Source organism: Ovis canadensis, chromosome 5 (genome assembly GCF_042477335.2).
Source record: "Ovis canadensis isolate MfBH-ARS-UI-01 breed Bighorn chromosome 5, ARS-UI_OviCan_v2, whole genome shotgun sequence".
In the NCBI taxonomy this organism is placed as follows: domain Eukaryota; kingdom Metazoa; phylum Chordata; class Mammalia; order Artiodactyla; family Bovidae; genus Ovis; species Ovis canadensis.
In genome coordinates, this window is record NC_091249.1 from 28,127,507 (window position 1) to 28,146,123 (window position 18,617).

General features: G+C 51.5%; 1 protein-coding gene across 10 annotated transcripts in view; it reads left to right on the forward strand.

The window, feature by feature from the left end:
- Positions 1 to 18,617, forward strand: part of SMARCA4 (SWI/SNF related BAF chromatin remodeling complex subunit ATPase 4) — a 90,961-nt gene that overhangs the window by 7,491 nt on the left and 64,853 nt on the right. For 8 of the 10 annotated variants that reach the window (XM_069589238.1, XM_069589241.1, XM_069589234.1 and 5 more), the window contains exons 2-8: positions 9,740 to 9,989; positions 11,876 to 12,008; positions 12,915 to 13,295; positions 13,602 to 13,700; positions 14,577 to 14,835; positions 16,808 to 16,934; positions 17,811 to 17,984. In XM_069589238.1, coding sequence (XP_069445339.1) covers positions 9,768 to 9,989; positions 11,876 to 12,008; positions 12,915 to 13,295; positions 13,602 to 13,700; positions 14,577 to 14,835; positions 16,808 to 16,934; positions 17,811 to 17,984 — 1,395 coding nt within the window. In that variant the 5' untranslated portion in view covers positions 9,740 to 9,767. Of the gene's footprint in view, positions 1 to 9,736; positions 9,990 to 11,875; positions 12,009 to 12,914; positions 13,296 to 13,601; positions 13,701 to 14,576; positions 14,836 to 16,807; positions 16,935 to 17,810; positions 17,985 to 18,617 lie in introns of all 10 variants that reach the window. The other 2 variants (XM_069589239.1, XM_069589242.1) reach the window with 1 other exon arrangement.

An 18,617-nucleotide genomic window follows, 5' to 3' on the forward strand; every position in this document is an offset into this window, starting at 1 on the left:
GACCATTGGAAAAGACACTGATGCTGGGAGGGATTGGGGGCAGGAGGAGAAGAGGGTGATAGAGGATGAGATGGTTGGGTGGCATCATCAACTCAGTGGACGTGAATCTGAGCAAATTCCGGGAGATAATGAAGGACAGGGAAGCCTCGCGTGCTGTAGTCCATGGGGTCGAAAAGAGTCGGAGGTGACTGAGTGACTGAACAAGGGTCAGGACAGAACTGTAAAACATGTTATGGTTACTTGCTGTGTGTTTATGTTGGGTCACCTGGAGTCTGCTGTGCTCAGTTGCTAAGTTGTGTCTAACTTTGCAACCCCATGGACTGGAACCCGCCAGGCTCCTCTGTCCATGGAATTTTCCAGGCTAGAATACTGGAGTGGGTTGCTGTTTCCTCCTCCAGGGCACATGGAGTCTGGATCATAGTGAAAAGAGTTTGTTTGAGATAGGCAGTGTTTGTGTTCTGGAGGGTAGACAGTTTTATCTCCTTGCCAGATTAGAGCTTGAATTCCCTGTGGGCCTGGTTGCCTGCGTGTCTCCTGCCATGTTAAAAGTGGGGAGGTGCTCTTCAGTGGTTTTCAAATGAATGAAATACTTAAGGGCGGAGTGGGAGGGGGAGGGTTCCAATGCATCAAATGATGTATAATTCCCAATGCTAAAAATAATACTCGCTAACAGTTTGGCATGTCTACCTCTTAGGCAGACCTGAGAAGACATTGTAATTTATCATCATCAGGACATGGGTTTTTAGTTTCTGAAATTTATTCTCTTTTAAATGCAGGGCAAGTTTTTGCTATATGTTGCAGGGAAAATGTTTGCCCCAGAACAGCCCGCTTCGGGGCAGCTATGGGCTCAGGAATGTGCTATTTTGATGTGGTCCCTGAAACCACAGGTGCCCCGACCCACACGTCCTTGCTGGTTTGAGGACTGCTGCACCCCACAGCCTCAGGTCAAGCGTGGAGGATTTTATTAGTTGTGGAATACCTAGGGAGAATCTCATTTTGTAGTTTAAATGTGACGAATGAGGCTGGATTTGCTGAAGCCACCTGGCCAAGCTGCCTTGAACTCTTTCTGAGCTCCAAGTCATGACTTGACTGCTGTGGAGCTGCTGCTGAAATGTGTCTTCAAACAAATTTCTCCACGCCCCAGAGACAAAGCAGCAGCTATCCTGGGAGCAAACTTAAATATACAGCCGGTTTTTAGGCAAAATGGAAAAAAAACCCTTAACTGATCATCTCAGTAAGCAGATTTCAGAGGGTCCCCATCGCCTGTTAGCAGCCTGTCCTGCTGCGGTGATCAGCCACCATGATCCTTTTAAGAGAAATCGTGGTCCTTGGAAGAGAAGCACTAAGGCCGGTACGAAAGAAGAAATGAGACCTCTGATACTGAAGCAGTCTGGTTCCACATCTGAACATCAGCACAGCAATTTTGGTGAAGTTGAAAGTAGATGGAAAATAACACAGTCTCCAAACGCTTTCATTGTCCTTGTTTATTTCCCCAGAGACACTTCCTGGTCATCTTTTCTGGGTGTTGACTTCCCAGGTATTTTGTCTGACCTAGGCTTTTTTTTTTTCCCCTTAAAAAGTGTGTGTGTGTGTGTGTGTGTGTGTGTGTGTTTAAATGCTGTTTACAGAAGTAATAGATGGTTAAAACAAACACATACAAAGAAAAAACTCTAGAAGTCTGTGATGTGGAACGTGTTAAGCTCCCCATCACACGCCTCCATAGCGAGCCACTGGCAGTTTGGTACATGTTTTCTTGGGGCTAGCTTCTATGCTTGGATTAACATGAGGAAATTGTTATTCTTAGCAAAACAGTGCTCAGACCTACACCCCTAACTTTGACGGTACCTTCTTTCCCCGCTTCATTTTGGACCGTCTCCATATACATATGTACAGTGGTCCCTCAATCTTTTTTTTTTTTTTTTTTGAACTTGCTCATTTATTTACCTGTTTTGGTTTTGATTGCCTGGTTTGATTTGCTGGGTTTTGATTGCTTCTTGCACCCTTTCTCCAGTTGCAGGCAGAAGCTATTTCCCAGGCTTCCCATTGCAGTGGCCTCTCTCGTTGCGAAACACAGGCTCCAGGCACATGGGCTTCAGTGGTTCCAGCACTTGGGCTTCATAGCCCCCCGGCAGGTGGGGTCTTAGTTCTCTGGCCAGGGATTGAGCCCATTGCCTTCCACTGGCAGGCAGGTGGCCCTCCAGGGAAGTTCTGCAGTCAGCCAAGGGAAGGAGCCTCCCCGTGATTTCTTTGTGACTGATGTGTCCTCAGTAATAGTCACACAGAAGCAAAACATAATCCCCCTGAATTTTGAAATATTCCTTTCTTTCTTCCATGACCTTGAAGCAGTTAAGGAAAACCTGCTTTCTCTCGTCACAGTACTTTTGACACCAAACATGTTTTTTTTTTTCCCCCACACCAAACAGTTCTCCAGTTCTCCAGGTTTGTAAGGACACCATTTGGGTGTCCAGCAGTTCATTTGAATTCTGACACTAACCACCCAGAGTTATTGGAGACCTCACCGGTCAGGGGTTCAGTCCCACAAGACTGATGCCCCTTCAGATGCCAGCTGCAAGTAGTGGGTGGGTTTCCAGGTTATCCGCACTCCTGTCCAGCTTGGTTACAAACAGGGATTCCCATGATGCCCTTGGCAGGTTTGGTAATTTGCGCTGCTGCTGTTTAGTCGCTAAGTAGTGTCCAATTCTTTGTGACCCCATGGCCTGTAGCCCCCAGGCTCCTCTGTCCACAGGATTTCCCAGGCAAGAATATTGCAGTGGGTCACCATTTCCTTCTGCAGGGAATCCTACTTATGTTTACTGGTTTATAAAGGCTACAGAAGAAGAGCCAGCAGAAGAGAGAGGTAAAGTGAGGTCCAGAAAAGTTCTGAGTGCAGAAGTGTCTGTCCCCATGCAGTTGGGGTGCAACACCGTTTTGGCACATGAACGTGTTCACCAACCCTGAAGCTCTGTGAACCCCGTAGTTTAGGGTTTTTGGTGGTTTGTCACATAACCATGATCTATGAACTCAGTCTCCAGCTCCTCTCCCCTCCCTGGAGGATGGAGCTGAAGTTTCTAAACTATTAACGTCTTTCTTCTCACCAGCTCCCATCCTAAAGTTATTCAGGAGTCCACCAGAAGTAGCCTCATTAGAACCAAAGACTGTCCTGTTTCTGAGGGAATTCTAAGGGATTTTGGAGCTCTGTGTAAGATAATCTTATCACCCTTATCACTTAGGAAATGGCATGGGTTTTAAGAACTCTGTCAAGAACTGAAGGTAGAGACCACAAATACATTATTTCTCATTGTCACAGATAGACATAGATTTCTTAAACAGAACCCCAGAACCATTAATTGTAAAAGAACAGACTTGATAGTTCAGTTCAGTTGCTCAGTCATGTCTGACTCTGCGGCCCCATGGACTGTAGCATGCCAGGCTTCCCTGTCCATCACTTAACTACTTGAGCTTGCTCAGACTCATGGCCATTGAGTTGGTGATGCCATCTAGCCATCTCATCCTCTCTTGTCTGCTTCTCCTGCCTTCAGTCTTTCTGAGTATCAGGATCTTTTCCAGTGAGTCAGTTCTTCATATCAGGTGGCCAAAGTATTGGAGTTTCAGCTTTAGCATCAGTTCTTCCAGTGAATATTCGGGATTGATTTCCTTCAGGACTGACTGGTTTGATCTTGCAGTCCAAGGGACTCTTAAGAGTCTTCTCCAACACCACAGTTCAAAAGCATCAATTCTTCGGCACCCAGCCTTCTTTATAGTCCAACTCTAACATTCATACATGACTCCTGGAAGAACCATAGCTTTGACTAGATGGATGTTTGTCTGCAAAGTAATGTCTCTGCTTTTTAATATGCTGTCTAGGTTTGTCATATCCTTTCTTCCAAGGAGCAAGCGTCTTTTAATTTCATGGCTTCAGTCACCATCTGCAGTGATTTTGGAGCCCAAGAAAATAAAGTCTGTCACTGTTTCCGTTGTTTCTCCATCTATTTGCCATGAAGTGATGGGACTGAATGCCATGATCTTCGTTTTTTGAATGTTGAGCTTTAAGCCAACTTTTTCAATGTCCTCTTTCACTTTCATCAAGAGGCTCTTTAGTTCTTTTGCTTTCTGCCATAAGGGAGGTGTCATCTGCATATCTGAGGTTATTGATATTTCTCCCGGCAATCTTGATTCCAGCTTGGGCTTCCCTGGTGACTCAGCTGGTAAAGGAATCACCTGTAATGCGGGAGACCTGCATTTGATCCCTGGGTTGAGAAGAACCCCTGGAGAAGGGAAAGGGCACCCACTCCAGTATTCTGGCCTGGAAAGTCAGACACGACTGAATGACTTTCACTTGATATATTGGACATCATTAAAATTGTTAATTAAGAACTTGTTTTCATCGCTGAGAGACAGTAATTGTAATCACTTATCCTCAATAAAATGTAGTGAAAGCTTAGAGCCTGTGTAAAAGTGGCTCTTTCGGTGGCCACTGAGCCTGTGAGAAGGCACAGCACCGTCAGTCACAAGGGAATAGGAACTAAAACCGTAATGAGGTTCGATTATGCCCTCACCAGAACGGTTACAAACTAAAAAGACCCACAGCACCAAGTGTTGAATTAGAGGGACTGGAATGCTTACTCTGCTGCTGCAGGGAGGGCAGTGAATGTGATTATTTTGCTAATTTGGAAAACTGGCAATATCTGCCAAGCTAACGTTATTATGCCTCCCTTATGACCAGCAGTTTCCCCCCCTGGACGTGCACACAAGGGAAATGTGCGCCCACATCCACCTACTGACATTGTTCACATCGGCTTTACATCTGCTGGCCAAAACCTGGGAGCTCGGGGTCTGGGAATAGGAGAATTGATGGCTGTCCCTACAGCATGGATGCTCCTCTCAGAGCTGACGTTGTGCAGAAGTAAACTGTGTGACCCTCCTTTCAGATGGAGTTCAGTGGCAGGTGACACTAACCTACAGCGAGAGAATTGGAACAGGGATTCTGCTGGGAGGGTGATGGGCACGGCTGGAACCAGGCGCCATGGAGCTGCCGTATCTGGTCTAGGACTCGTGTAGCCGTACAGCTAGGATCCCGACACTTCAAGTATGCCGCCACCCGAGAGGCTACATTGAGGGCTGGAGGGCTGCTCCCTGCTTCCCTTTGCCTGTACTCCACACCCACGCGATGCTGTAGGTCTGCCCTCCTGTGTCCATGGGAGGTACGAGCAGTGTCTGACAGGTTGCTTTTTTTTCTTAATGTTTATTTTGGGTCTTAGTTACAGCATGCGTGATCTTTGTTGCAGTGTGTGGGATCTTTCATTGAGGTGCACAGACTCTCCAGTTGTGTCACACAGGCTCAGTAGTTGTGGTGTGCGAGCTTGGTTGCTCCTTGGCGTGTGGAATCTTTGTTCCCCGACCAGGGCTCGAACTTGCGTCCTGTGCATTGCAAGGCGGATTCTTAACCACTAGGCCACCAGGGAAGTCCCACATTTTTTTTTTTTAATTGAGGTATAGGTGTGTGTGTGTGTGTGTGTGTGTGTGCACACGCATGCTTAGTTGCTCAGTCACGTACAACTCTTTGTGACCCCATGGAGTGTACCCTGCCAGGCTCCTCTATCCATGAAATTCTCTAGGCAAGAATAGTGGAGTGGGTAGCCATTCCCTTTTGCAGGGGATCTTCCCAACCCAGGGATTGAACCCAGGTCTCTTTCATTGCAGGTGGATTCTTTACTGTCTGTGCCACCAGGGAAGCCCGAGATATTTACAGTATTACATTAGTTTCAGATATACAACATTGTGTTTCAAACATTTTTCTACATTGTACTCCATTTAAAGTTATCATAAAATATTGGCTGTTAGTCCCTGTACTCTACACTATAGCCTTGTAGTTCATTTTACACGTACTAGTTTGTACCTTCTCATCCTCTACCTGCATCTTGCCCCTCCTCCTTCATCTCTCCCCACTGGTAACCACCAGTTTGTTCTCTGTATTTGTGAGTCTCTTTCTGCTTTGTTATATTCATATGGTTTACTTTTAGGTTCCCTATGTAGGTGATGACATAGAGTATTTGTCTTTCTCCTAATTGACTAAGCAGAGTACCCGCCAGGTCCATCCATGTTGCAAATGGCAGAGTTCCGTTCTTTTCTGCGGTGGGGAAATATCCACTGTCTAGATGACTCCTCCATCTGTCTGCTGGTGGACACTTAGGTTGCTCCCATGTCTTGGCTGCTGTAAACAATGCTGTGAGCATTTGGGTGCGTGTTTTTTTTCCCTGCATGTATTCTTGCCTGCTTTGTTGTAGATTAACTGACCATCGTTGCATGGTTTGCTTCTGGGCTCTCTATTCTGTTCCATCAATCTCTGTGTTTCTGCGCCGGCGCCATACTCTTGATTACTCTGGCTTTGTAGAGCAGTCTGAAGTCAGGGAGCATGGTACCTCTAGCCCTGTTCTTCTTTCAGGATTGCTGTGGTAATTCGGGGTCTTTTGTGTTTCCATACAGATTTTAGAATTATTTGTTCTAGTTCTGTAAAAAAAAAAAATGCCATGGATATTGTGATAGCGATTGCGTTGAATCTGTAGATTGCCTTGAGAGGTTTGGTTATTATCTTTCAGTCCACGAACACAGTGTCTCTTCTGTTCATGTCATCGTCAGTTTCACTCATCCTTGTGTGTGTGTGCGCGCGCGAGATTCCTGGTTGTTTATTTTGGCTGTGCTGGGTCTTCACTGCTGCACGGGCTTGCTCTGGTTCTCAGTATGCGGGCTTCTCACTGCAGCGGCTTCTCATTTTGGAGCACAGGCAGATTTTAGGGTGCATGGGCTTCAGTAGTCGTGACGCACGGGCTTACAGCAGCATGTGAAATCTTCCCGGAGCAGGGATTGAACCTGTGTCCTGTGCACTGGGAGGCAGATTCTTAATCCCTGGACTCCCAGGAAAGTTCTTCAGTTTCTTTCGTTAGTGTCTTAGAGTTTTCTGAGTACAGGTCTTTTTAAATCATATCAGATTTTGCTTCCAGATGAATTGGTCTCGAATTTGGTTTTGTTTTGTTTTTTTTAAGTTTGATTTTTCCTTGAGCACATTGGGTTTGGGATGTGTGGGGAAGGGATTGTGAGCACATTCTCTCACACTCCTGTTGGGTGTATTTAAAGTTCATCTCCAAGGCTCCTGGAGCTTTGGAGGAGACCAGGGATGCAGGCAGAATGGAGAAATGTTTGCTCGTTTGGTTGGGTGTGTTCCCAGGCCGGGGGGAGTATTTGGCCCTGCCGAGATTTCTCATCCTCTTTGTTCCCGTTATTTAGTCATGAAACTGGAGTGAAGAAGTGTGGCCTTTTGATCTATTATCCAGGATGATATACCCCCCACCTGTCACAGGAAGACCTTTTATTTTTTTAATCGAGGAAATTAAAAATGTTCCCGTACTGGGACTTCCCTGGTGGTCTAGTGGTTAAGACTCCATACTTCCCAGAAGGAGGGGGCACGGGTTCGATCCCTGGTCAGAGAACTAAGATCCCACATGCCATGCCATGTGTTGTGGCCAAAATATTAGAAAGTAAAATAAAGCATGTTTAAAGTATCCCCCAAAATGTTCCTGTACCTTTTCAAGATTTATCCTTGAAATCAGGAGAGCCTAGTAAAATTTAAGTGAAAGTCACTCAATTGTGTCTGACTCTTTGCGACCCCGTGGACTATACAGTCCATGGCATTCTCCAGGCCAGAATACTGGAGTGGGTACCCTTTCCCTTCTCCAGGGAACCTTCCCGACCCAGGGATCAAACCGGAGTCTCCTACTTTGTCAGGCGGATTCTTTACCACTGAGCCACCAGGGAAACCTGACCTTCATGGGAAAAGAATCTAGAAAAATGTGGATATATGTATATGTATGTATCCACTGATTCACTTTGCCAGTTCATTTTGCTGTACAGCAGAGTGATTCTGCACAGCAGAAAGGAACACAACACTGAATTAGTGCTGCTGCTGCTGCTGCTGCTAAGTCGCTTCACTCATGTCCGACTCTGTGCGACCCCATAGATGGCAGCCCACCAGGCTCCCCCGTCCCTGGGATTCTCCAGGCAAGAACACTGGAGTGGGGTGCCATTTCCTTCTCCAGTGCATGAAAGTGAAAAGTGAAAGTGAAGTTGCTCAGTCGTGCCCGACTCTTCGCGACCCCATGGACTGCAGCCCACCAGGCTCCTCCGCCTATGGGGTTTTCCAGGCAAGAGGACTGGAGTGGGGTGCCATTGCCTTCTCCGAACACTGAATTAACTGTATTGCAATTAAAAAAAATAAAAAGCAAGAGGGGGACTTTAAAATAACAGGATGCATCAGGCCCAGGAAACTTGGTTGAACCGCTAGAATTTGCAGCTTGAAGACTACTAAATGATGAAAAGGTCCTAAGTATGATTCTCTGAAGGGAAACCGTGCCTGGGATGTGCTGAGTAGTCCTGTAGAGCGAGCCTTGAAGGACAAGCCCTGGAGTATGTGGCGGGGTCCTGGCGGCAGCACCAGTCAGCCCTCCTTCTTTTGAGGGCTCTGTTGTCACAGCTCTGGGGGGCTCTGAGGAGCTGTAGCCTTCCCTCCCCACAGATACCCCTCAGCCCACCTTCCTGGGAGGGTAAGAGGGCAGGACTGTTTCTTGCTGTCTGCAGGGCCAGCAGACACGTAGCCTCTGAGTCTGGTGGGTTGATTGGTGATTTTTCTGTATTCTTTCTGTATTTTCCAGATTTCAGCACTGAGAATGCCTTACTCTGTCATCAGGAAAGGGGTTATTACATTAAAGAGTATCTTACTTAAGGACATATAACTGCACAGCAGATTGAAAATTGAACCCTTACTATAGAAAGCCCTTATAAATCAGCCCACAGGCCAGTCAAAGGAATCATGACTCAGCTCACATTAGGAATTTTGGGGCTGATTTTTGGATCTTGTGGAGGTACTTGGTCATAATTTTGGGTGTCAGATTTTAGTTTACAGCCCTTGAGTATCACTTTAAATTAAAAAAAAATTTTTTTTATTTGACTGCACTGGGTTTCAGTTGCGGCATGTGGGATCTAGTTCCCTGACCAGGGATTGAGCCCAGGCCCTGTGCACTGGAAGCATGGAGTCTTAGCCACTGGACTGCCAGGGAAGTCCTGAATATCAGTCTTGAGGTATTTGAGATACCAGAGTGCCATTAGTTATGTAATTTGTCATTAGTTATGTAGTTAGTTATGTAACTATGCCCTTAGTTATGTAGGTTCTTTAAAGGCGCCTACTTTTAAAACTTGGATTCATTTATTTTAAAGGAAACTTGGTCTCACTGCATTAAGTTGAAACCAGCATTCCTTGCCATGAATATTTGTTAGTTGAATTGATGAAGGTCCAGTCAGATGCTGCTGCAGGCAAAGGCTTTGAGCCTCAGTCACGCCCCTCTTTTTTCTTGAATGGGAAGATGAGCAGGCATTCAGAGGGCGTGAAGGCTGTGTCAGCACTTCCCAGAGACGCGCCCTGTGTTATAACTAGAAAGCTGCCAGGGCAGCCAGACAGTGTCTGTCACCTGGTGCCCCACCTCCTGGGTCCCACCCCTTCCTCAGGGCACTTGGGTTTTTTGGGTGTCTGACGTATCATCTGCCCCAAGAGGAATGGAGGAGAAAGGCCTGGGTGGCTGGGGGTGCCTGTCAGAGGCTCTGACCTGACCGTGTGTGATCGTCCTTGACCTGCTGTGACCTACCCAGCCAGGGGCTGTGACCCCCACACTGACCAGGACTTTTTTCCCAGCAGGAGACCACCGTCCGCAGCTCCTGTGAAGATGTCCACACCAGACCCAGCCCTGGGCGGAACTCCTAGGCCAGGCCCTTCTCCTGGCCCGGGCCCCTCCCCTGGAGCCATGTTGGGCCCCAGCCCGGGCCCCTCCCCTGGCTCCGCCCACAGCATCATGGGACCCAGCCCAGGGCCTCCCTCGGCAGGACACCCCATCCCGACCCAGGGCCCTGGAGGGTACCCTCAGGACAACATGCACCAGATGCACAAGGTAGGGAGCCCCGGGCCCTCAGCCCCACCAGCTGGGTCCACACGCGCAGGGGCGGGGGGTGCGCAGTGTGTCCTGAGCCCCACTGCGAGCTGGCAGCCGTCCTAACCCTGGGTCTCTCATGCCTGTTGTTTTATTAATGAATAGAAGTGTCTAAGTCCTGAAAGATGGCCTCCAGCCCGGGGTTACCTGCTTGGCTTACCTGAGTGACTCACTGAGCACAGCAGCCAGTGCCCTCTGTCCCCGCTTGATCCTCTACTTGGGCATCATTGTCCTGCCCACTGACCTGAGTGCATCAAGGATGCTTTAGCCAGTGAGATGAGAAAAGCCTCTTTTCACACATATAATTTTCCTCTTTCTTTGTATTCCTGGGAGGTGGTTGGAGGAAGTACTCTCTTATGGATAAAAAGCATCTAAAGGAAAAGGTGCCTTTTTCAAGCATCTGGGATCACAGGTGTCCATCACAGTAGAAGATACAAGGCCTGGGGACTAGGGGTCTCTGCCTGCCCCTCTGGCTTCCCTGCCAGGCTGTCCATGTGTTCATACCCCAGTTCACTTAATCCCCTCCTGCCAGCCCATCAGGTGCAGGTATGTATTGTGCCCATTTTGCAGATGAGGAAGTAGGGTCTCAGCGGGGGATGGTCACTCAGCAGAGCTATCTCATCCCTTTGGTTCTCCCTGACCTCAGGCAGGTGCCACCCCCCCGACCTCCAGCACAGTGAGGTTACGCCCCTCCACCCTACCCATCACCAGTATATTCCTGTCAACTTGGGTACAGTATCTGACTGGTCATTTCTTCTTAGAAAGCTGTTTGATGATTCTCTGACCGCTGCCCCCAGTGCTGACTTAGGCCCGTTTCTCCTCCGTTTCCCCTCTCTGTTTTGTTTCTTCCTGGACACCTGCCACGTCTCTCAGACGCCTGCCATGTGTCTGGCTGGTCCAAGAATTGAGGTCTGGTGGTCCCCACCCCTTCCCCTGTCTGTAGAGAGCTCCTTCCCTGGGGGAGGCGAGCCTGACTCTCAGCTCCCCGAGCCCAGGGGAGAAGGAGCAGCGGGCAGGCCCCACCCAGGGGTCTGCTCAGCATCCCAAGGGCCCCACGCTGCTTTTGGTTGGGAAGCTGCCCCTCTGCTCTTGGCCCATGCCTTTTCCTCCTCCTCCTTTCATGGTACATGTTGAGCCGTGGCTGACTTTGCTGGGCCACCTCTTAGACCAGAGAGCTGGACATTGGCATCCGAGCCTGGGAGGGTCTCGGAAGATGTCCACTTTGCCAGCCATTCCGTGGGGGGAGTGCTTAGTGCTGAACATCAGGAGGGAGGCTGTGTGTTTCTGTCCCACCAAGATCTGACGGTGTCTCCTAGGAGGGGCAGAATGATGTTACAAGCGGCCCCCTCCCCGCTAGCAGGCAGGAGGCCGATCTGGGATCGGTGAGGACATTTGACTGTTGCTGCCGTACCTCATGGGCAGGAGTTACTGCCTGTCTCTGATTTACAGTCTCCCGGGCTAGAGGGTCCCTGTGGTCACAAGGTCTTCTTGTGACTGCTAGAACCGCTCCTGGCCTGGAGCTCTGCGTGTGCTTCCCTTGTGAGACTTGGGCCATCAGAAACTGTCCCCACCTTCCCTGGTGTCCTCGTCCAGCCGTGCCTGCCCTTGCCCCTAGATCACCAGTCTGCAGGTCCCCTGGCTGGCGTTATTTCACGCACCTGCCTTGACACCTGAGTAGGCATCAGGGCCACGTCTTGGACCTAAGCTTGGCCATGGCGGCTCAGTAAGTGCCTGGTGACTTTGGATGCACATTTTCAGTGACCTTGAACTTCTCTCGTGCGGTGCATTTCTCTGCTGTCTCTTCCCATGCCCCCTTGCTGATCCTGCCTTGTCGTCCACTCTCGCAGCCAATGGAGTCCATGCATGAGAAGGGCATGTCGGATGACCCCCGCTATACCCAGATGAAGGGGATGGGGATGCGGTCAGGGGGCCATGCAGGCATGGGGCCCCCGCCAAGCCCCATGGACCAGCACTCCCAAGGTATGGTTTCCCTTCTCCTCTTTCCTCATGTTTGTTGCCCTCTGGAAGTCCCAAGGTCACTTTCCTAAAGGAGTCATCCATAGATGGATTCCGAGGACCCAGGACAGTTGAGCCTTGTGGTATACCCTGCCATGGAGGGCTGTTGAGCTTGGGCTTAGCTGGCGCCCTGTTCAGGCCATTTAGTCCCAGAGCAGCCCCAGGAGAGTGGATACTGGTAGGATGGAACCATGTTCCACGCCAGGTGTTAGACAGGGGCTGGGCAGGACAGGGTCCTTAGGATAGTGGATCTGGTGGCACCCAGGAGCAGATGGGGAATGTAGACTCTGAGAACTCCCTGTTGGGAATTCCCTGTGGTTAGGACTTCCACTGCGGGGGCCCTGGGTTCGATCCTTAGTTCTTGATCTGGAGAACTAACATCCCGCAAGTCGTGTGACGCAGCTAGAGAAAAAAAAGGAAAGAGAAAGCAGACGCCTGCTCCCTGCTTCAACCTGCTGAGTCAGAATCTCAGGAGGGGGCAGGGCTGGGCTTTATCTTAGCTGAACGTGGGTGGCTTCCTGTCAATGGGGCGGGAAGCTCAGGGGCTCTGCAGGTAAGGGAAGTGGGGGGAGTGGACCTGCCCAAGGTGAGGGGCAGCGGGGCGGGCCCAGAGAAAGCCTGGATTTTTGTGTCACCTCTACTTTAATCGTTGGCAAGTTACTAAGTAGGCCAAACCAAGCGCTATGCAGGCTGCCAACCAGGCTGTAAGTGTGTGCCCTCTGGGCGTCTCTTGTTTGAATCATGAGTATAAAGTCATTTGGCCGTACTTGTCTCAGGGTAGAGGTCAGTGTAAGCTGGGCCCCATCTTTTCCTTAAAAATCACTGGATATGTGCTGCCAAGTGACCACCCAGACCCGTGTCTCCCCACAGGTTACCCCTCACCCCTGGGCGGCTCCGAGCATGCCTCCAGCCCGGTTCCAGCCAGTGGCCCGTCCTCGGGCCCACAGATGTCGTCTGGGCCCGGGGGGGCCCCGCTAGATGGTGCTGATCCGCAGGCTTTGGGGCAGCAGAACCGAGGCCCAACACCCTTCAACCAGAACCAGCTGCACCAGCTCAGAGCACAGATCATGGCCTACAAGATGCTGGCCCGGGGGCAGCCCCTTCCCGACCACCTGCAGATGGCCGTGCAGGGCAAGCGGCCGATGCCCGGGATGCAGCCACAGATGCCAGCTCTACCTCCGCCCTCCGTGTCTGCAACAGGGCCCGGGCCCAGCCCTGGACCAGCACCTCCAAATTACAGCAGGCCTCATGGTAGGGCCCACCGCCCCTGACCCTTGGGATGGGGAGGGGTCTCAGAGCCAACCGACAGGAATGTGGACATGTGCATTGGCAGGTCTGGGCTCTGCCGTCTGTTGGCTTCCCTGGCACTGGGGCTGTTGGTGATAAATGGTGTTTCTCTAGCTCCCTTGTCTGCTCCGGTGCCCACACCAAGGGGCTCCTTGTTGGATGTGTCTCCTGGAGCCAGGGCTGCCCGTGGTGGGGGCAGGGTGCGGGGCCAGGTGCAGGTATAAACACAGGACACGTTTTATCCTCTAGTTTGTTTCTCCTTGCGTGTAGGTATGGGAGGGCCCAACATGCCCCCTCCAGGACCCTCAGGCGTGCCTCCTGGGATGCCCGGCCAGCCCCCCGGAGGGCCTCCCAAGCCCTGGCCTGAAGGTGAGCTCCCTCTGTCCTACTGACGTGTCTGCGCCCTGACTCCTACGTCGAGTTCGTACCGTGCAGACCCTGAGATGAGCCCGGTCAGAGAGTGGGTTGAGGACACGTCTGCTACTTCTGCCGTCTTCTTTGGGTCTCACCTGGCCTTGCTTGGCTCCCAGAGCCTTGGGTTTGGTCCCATTCCTCTCTACCTACCCACCCTTGTCTTTTGGATCACAATGACCCTGGGATCTCTGAGCCAGTAGCAGGAAGAGAGGGACAGTAAGGCATGAGTCCACTGTGTGACTCAAGTGAGAGGCTGCGGAGCAGACACCATCCTTCAGGATGTGGTGCCCTGAGCCCAGAGGTCACGGCCAACCCCTTTCCCTCCCGAAAATGCCCCCAGTGCTGTGGGAGGGCAGGGAAACTCAGGGTTTTGTCACCCCTGTGTTTGGTGTAAAATGTAGTTAGTACTTATTTGAGGGTCACATCTGTGAGGTCAAAGCTGTGGATAAAACAGACTCATTCCTGTTGTCTTGGGGCCTGAGGATCAGTGTTGGGCATTGAAGAGCCAGTCCTGTAAATCGAATTCTGCTGCAGCTGGGGTGGGTGAAAGGCAGCCTCACCCCATACCCACCCCAGGTCGGCACCTGGACCAGTAGGGGCTTTGGAGAAGGGATGTGCAGGCTGAGACTTCGAGGAAGAAGAGGGAGCCAGACTTCTAGGAAGTGAGGAGCCATGGGGCAGTGAGGGGTGGGGGTCTTGGAAAGCTGCCCAGCCCGTGTCAGCCTCTGAACGAGCTTGTCCCTGGGGCAGTCAGTGCCCCACAGGCTCTTCACTTTCTCCCGAGGCTGACCTGGGACTCAATGTGGTGGCCCGCTTCCTGTCTCCCCCCAGGACCCATGGCAAATGCTGCTGCCCCCACGAGCACACCTCAGAAGCTGATACCCCCACAGCCGACAGGCCGCCCGTCGCCCGCACCCCCTGCTGTCCCGCCCGCTGCCTCCCCTGTGATGCCACCCCAGACGCAGTCACCGGGGCAGCCCGCCCAGCCTGCCCCCATGGTGCCGCTCCACCAGAAGCAGAGCCGCATCACCCCGATCCAGAAGCCGCGGGGCCTGGACCCCGTGGAGATCCTGCAGGAGCGGGAATACAGGTGAGGTCCTGCCATCAGCCAGGGGTGCCCCCCAACCCTGTCAGCTCTGACACGCATTGATGGTGGCGCTCAGTTCTAAAGGCCAGTGGGGGGTGTAGCCAGAAGTCCCCCTCCTGCCTTGGGCCCCAGCCTTCTAGTTCCCTGGTGTGTGCATCCTTGCAGAGAAACCCCATGTGTGTCAGAATAAATGTGTGCACACGGCTTAGTTTGGGTACAGGGGATTTATGTGCACATGGAAATTTCATAGATTCTGCAATACCTCCCTCCACGGAGGTTGTACAGATAGATATATGTTGGAATGAACATGCCTGGTTCTCCTCTCCTATCCAACTTTTGGCTCATCCGCATTCAAAAAGTCTCCTGGCGAGCCTTGTGGTGGACATTTCTGAACCATCACTCACTGTTGCCTGCCCTGCCCAGGCCTGCTGGGCACTGGGCACTGTGAGGGGCCTGGCACACAGATGTGTGTCCCCCTGTCCAATAGTGCTAGGGGAGCCTGAGATTCACTGCCTGAACACCTCGCGCTCGCACTGTTTCTCCATTGTGTTTATAACCTCTTCAGGGCTGGCCTCCCTGAGTAACGGTAGCTCTGTCCAGGGAGGGGGCCTTGCCTCATTCACCGCAAATCCCCAGATACATCAGTGACTCAGCTTAAGGACAGTCTTCAGAGTGCCTCTCCAGCTGTGATGAGCCCTGGAGCTCCAGCCCCTGGGCCCAGGTGCCTCCCCTCCTGCTCCATCGGAATGGCTTAAAGATGGCCTGCCCAGATGGCCCCTGTCTCCTTTCTGTCTCTGTTCCCATGTACCTACCGTCCAGCACCAAATGGACCATGGGACCTTGATCCTTGCTTGCAGTGTCCCCTTGGTGAACTCTCAGCTTCTTTTCCCCCAGCACTGTTCACCGTGCCAACTGGTCTGCACCTGCTCCCCAGCCTCCGTGCTCTCGGCCTTGCCTGTGCAGTCTTTTTTCCCACGCTTAACTTACATTATATCTATTTCTTGGGTTAAAACTGGCTTCCCATGATCAGTTTTGCAGCCCTTTTCTCTTTAGCCCCTGCCCAGTGCTCTGTCCTCACCTCGCTGCCTTTCCTGGTTCCTCTTTGTATTTAACAGGTTAGACTCATTCCTGCCCCAGGGCCTTTGCACATCCTGTGCATGACTTCTTGGTGTTTATTTAAACTTTATTGCCAAGGCCTCCATGTGGTGGAGACTCTGACTCCCAAACCCCTCATCTCCAGCCCCTTCTTCAAAGTACTTCTCTGGAATAGCTGTAGACACTTTATTTTTTAATTTCTTTATGGCTTTTCCTCCTGATAAACTTATGAACTCAAAGCAACCAGGAGCCCTGGTTAGTCTTGTTTAGTGCTGAAGCCCCACAGCTCAAGTGGTCCCTGGCATACAGTAGTAGGTGCTTGATAAGTAAGCGTGTGAAAAATGGGGATTATTCCGTTTGAACTTTATGTTCTACCCCGCCTTTTTTCTTTTGTTTTGGCCGTGCCATGCAGCATGTGAGATCTCAGTTCCCCAACCAGGGATCGAATCTGTGCCTCCTGCAGTGGAAGCACGGAGTCTTAACAACTGCACCTCCAGGGAAGTTCCCTGTTTGAACCTGAGACCAAACCTGTAGGGTTGCTCTGAGGGGTCTCCCCACTTCATAGCTGAGTAGATTTCCAGGGCCGGGATGGAGGCCCCAGCCCGCCTGACTCCAGAGATTCGCTCCCACTGCTGAAATGCCAGAAGCCAGCTCTGCACTTCGAGATTTCCTGTTTGCTGCGGCTCCTGGGGCCTCTGTGGCTGCCCTCCTGTATGCAGTCTGTTGTGTGCATCCTTTCGCCCTCTCCTGTCTCAGAACTAGTGTGGACTCCACTGGATTCTTCTGAGGCTCTGGCTTTAAAGAAAGGGAACCAGGGAGGTTCCCTGTAAACTGGTGAGATCTTACGTCATGGGTCATTTTTTCCATCTTCACACCCTAGGCTGCAGGCTCGCATCGCACACCGAATTCAGGAACTTGAAAACCTTCCCGGGTCCCTGGCCGGGGATTTGCGAACCAAAGCTACCATCGAGCTCAAGGCCCTCAGACTGCTGAACTTCCAGAGGCAGGTGGGCACAGACGTGGGCTCTGGGGTAAAGAAGAGACCCTGCTTGCCAATACTGATGCTCAGATTCAGAGAGATGCTTACTGGGCAGTTTTTCTTGTTGTTAATCTTTCTTTCTCGCTGTCCCTCTCTGCGTAGGGTCTTAGTGTGGCATGCAGGATCATCGTTGGCATCACTTGGGATCTTCATTGTTAGGCACAAGCTCAGTAGTTGTGGCATATGGGCTCCAGAGTGTGCCGACTCAGTAGTTGTGGCTTGTGAGGTCTCTAGGTGTGGTTTGAGAGCTTGATAGTTGTGGCTGCAGGCTTAGTTTTCACGAGGCACGTAGAATCTTAGTTCCCTGACCAGGGATCAAGCTTGTGTATCTTGCATTGCAAGGCAGATACCCAACCAGCAGACCATCAGGGAAGTCCCTGGGACAGTTATGAAGTATACCCTGACCCTTAAGCCACAGTGCTCCCCCTCACACTCACTTACCCACTGTCCCTCCTCCCTCTCCACGTCCTGCCATTGGAATGAGCAAGTGTGGGCCTTCCTTAAGGTGGCTGTGGCCAGCTTGCAGCAGGAGGCTTGGATGGGTCTATTTCTGAGAGTCCTTTGCTTTTGAATACCAGTAAGAACTTTTGTGTGTGGTTGAGAGTGCAAAGCTGGAGACCTGAAGACGTGAGAGGCGCTCTCTGGGTGTCCAGGGGCAGCCAACTCATGCACTGTGGGTGCCTGCTAGCAGCGCCCAGCTCCCTGCCCCAGGTCCTCTCCACGCGTGCGTTTGCACTCTTGGGTCTTCCTGGGTGTGGCAGCCTACTGCCTGGTTTGCATTGTGGAGGCACGTGGGCATCACCGAGTTATACCAGTCTCCAATTTCTCCCCTTCCTTCCCGAAGCTGCGGCAGGAGGTGGTGGTGTGCATGAGGAGGGACACAGCCCTGGAGACGGCCCTCAATGCCAAGGCCTATAAGCGCAGCAAGCGGCAGTCCCTGCGCGAGGCCCGCATCACCGAGAAGCTGGAGAAGCAGCAGAAGATCGAGCAGGAGCGCAAGCGCCGGCAGAAACACCAGGTGCAGCCCTGGGGGGCAGGTCGTCAGCCCCGCACTGTGGGGTCCCGGTTTTTGTCTGCACACGCGGTCTGCGTGTGTCTCTGTTCATCATAACAGTATTCTAGGCGCCGAGAGTACTTCAGTGAACAAAACCAGTAAAGACAGTTGGGGAGATGGGCTGTACTCAAATGCACATATGACATTTGGGGAGTTAATAGGGTGTCAGGAGACAGGACGTGGGGATAGACAGATGGAGGAGCCGTTCACACAGGATGGTCCTTCAGAGAGGGCCTTCCTCGAGAAGGTGGTGTCTGAGCAGAGACCCGAGGGAGGAGCCACACGGATGTGCAGATGACAGGGGTAGATGCAAAGGCCTTGGGGTTGGAAGGCACGCCGGTGTTCCGTGTGGTCAGAGTTGGGGGAGCGTGGGTGAGGGAGGGAGGAGGTGAGGACAGGGAGGTGATGGGACGGGCGTGTGGGGCCTTGTGCCGAGAGGACCACTCGGGCTTGTGCTTGGAGTGAGGTGCCTGAGCCGAGGCAGTATCTGACTGAGGTTGTTACAGGGTCTGTCAGGGAGACTAGATTCTCCATTCAAGGAGGGTTTGGGATCATTTGGTCTGTTTACATTTATATTTACTTAATATAAAAATATTT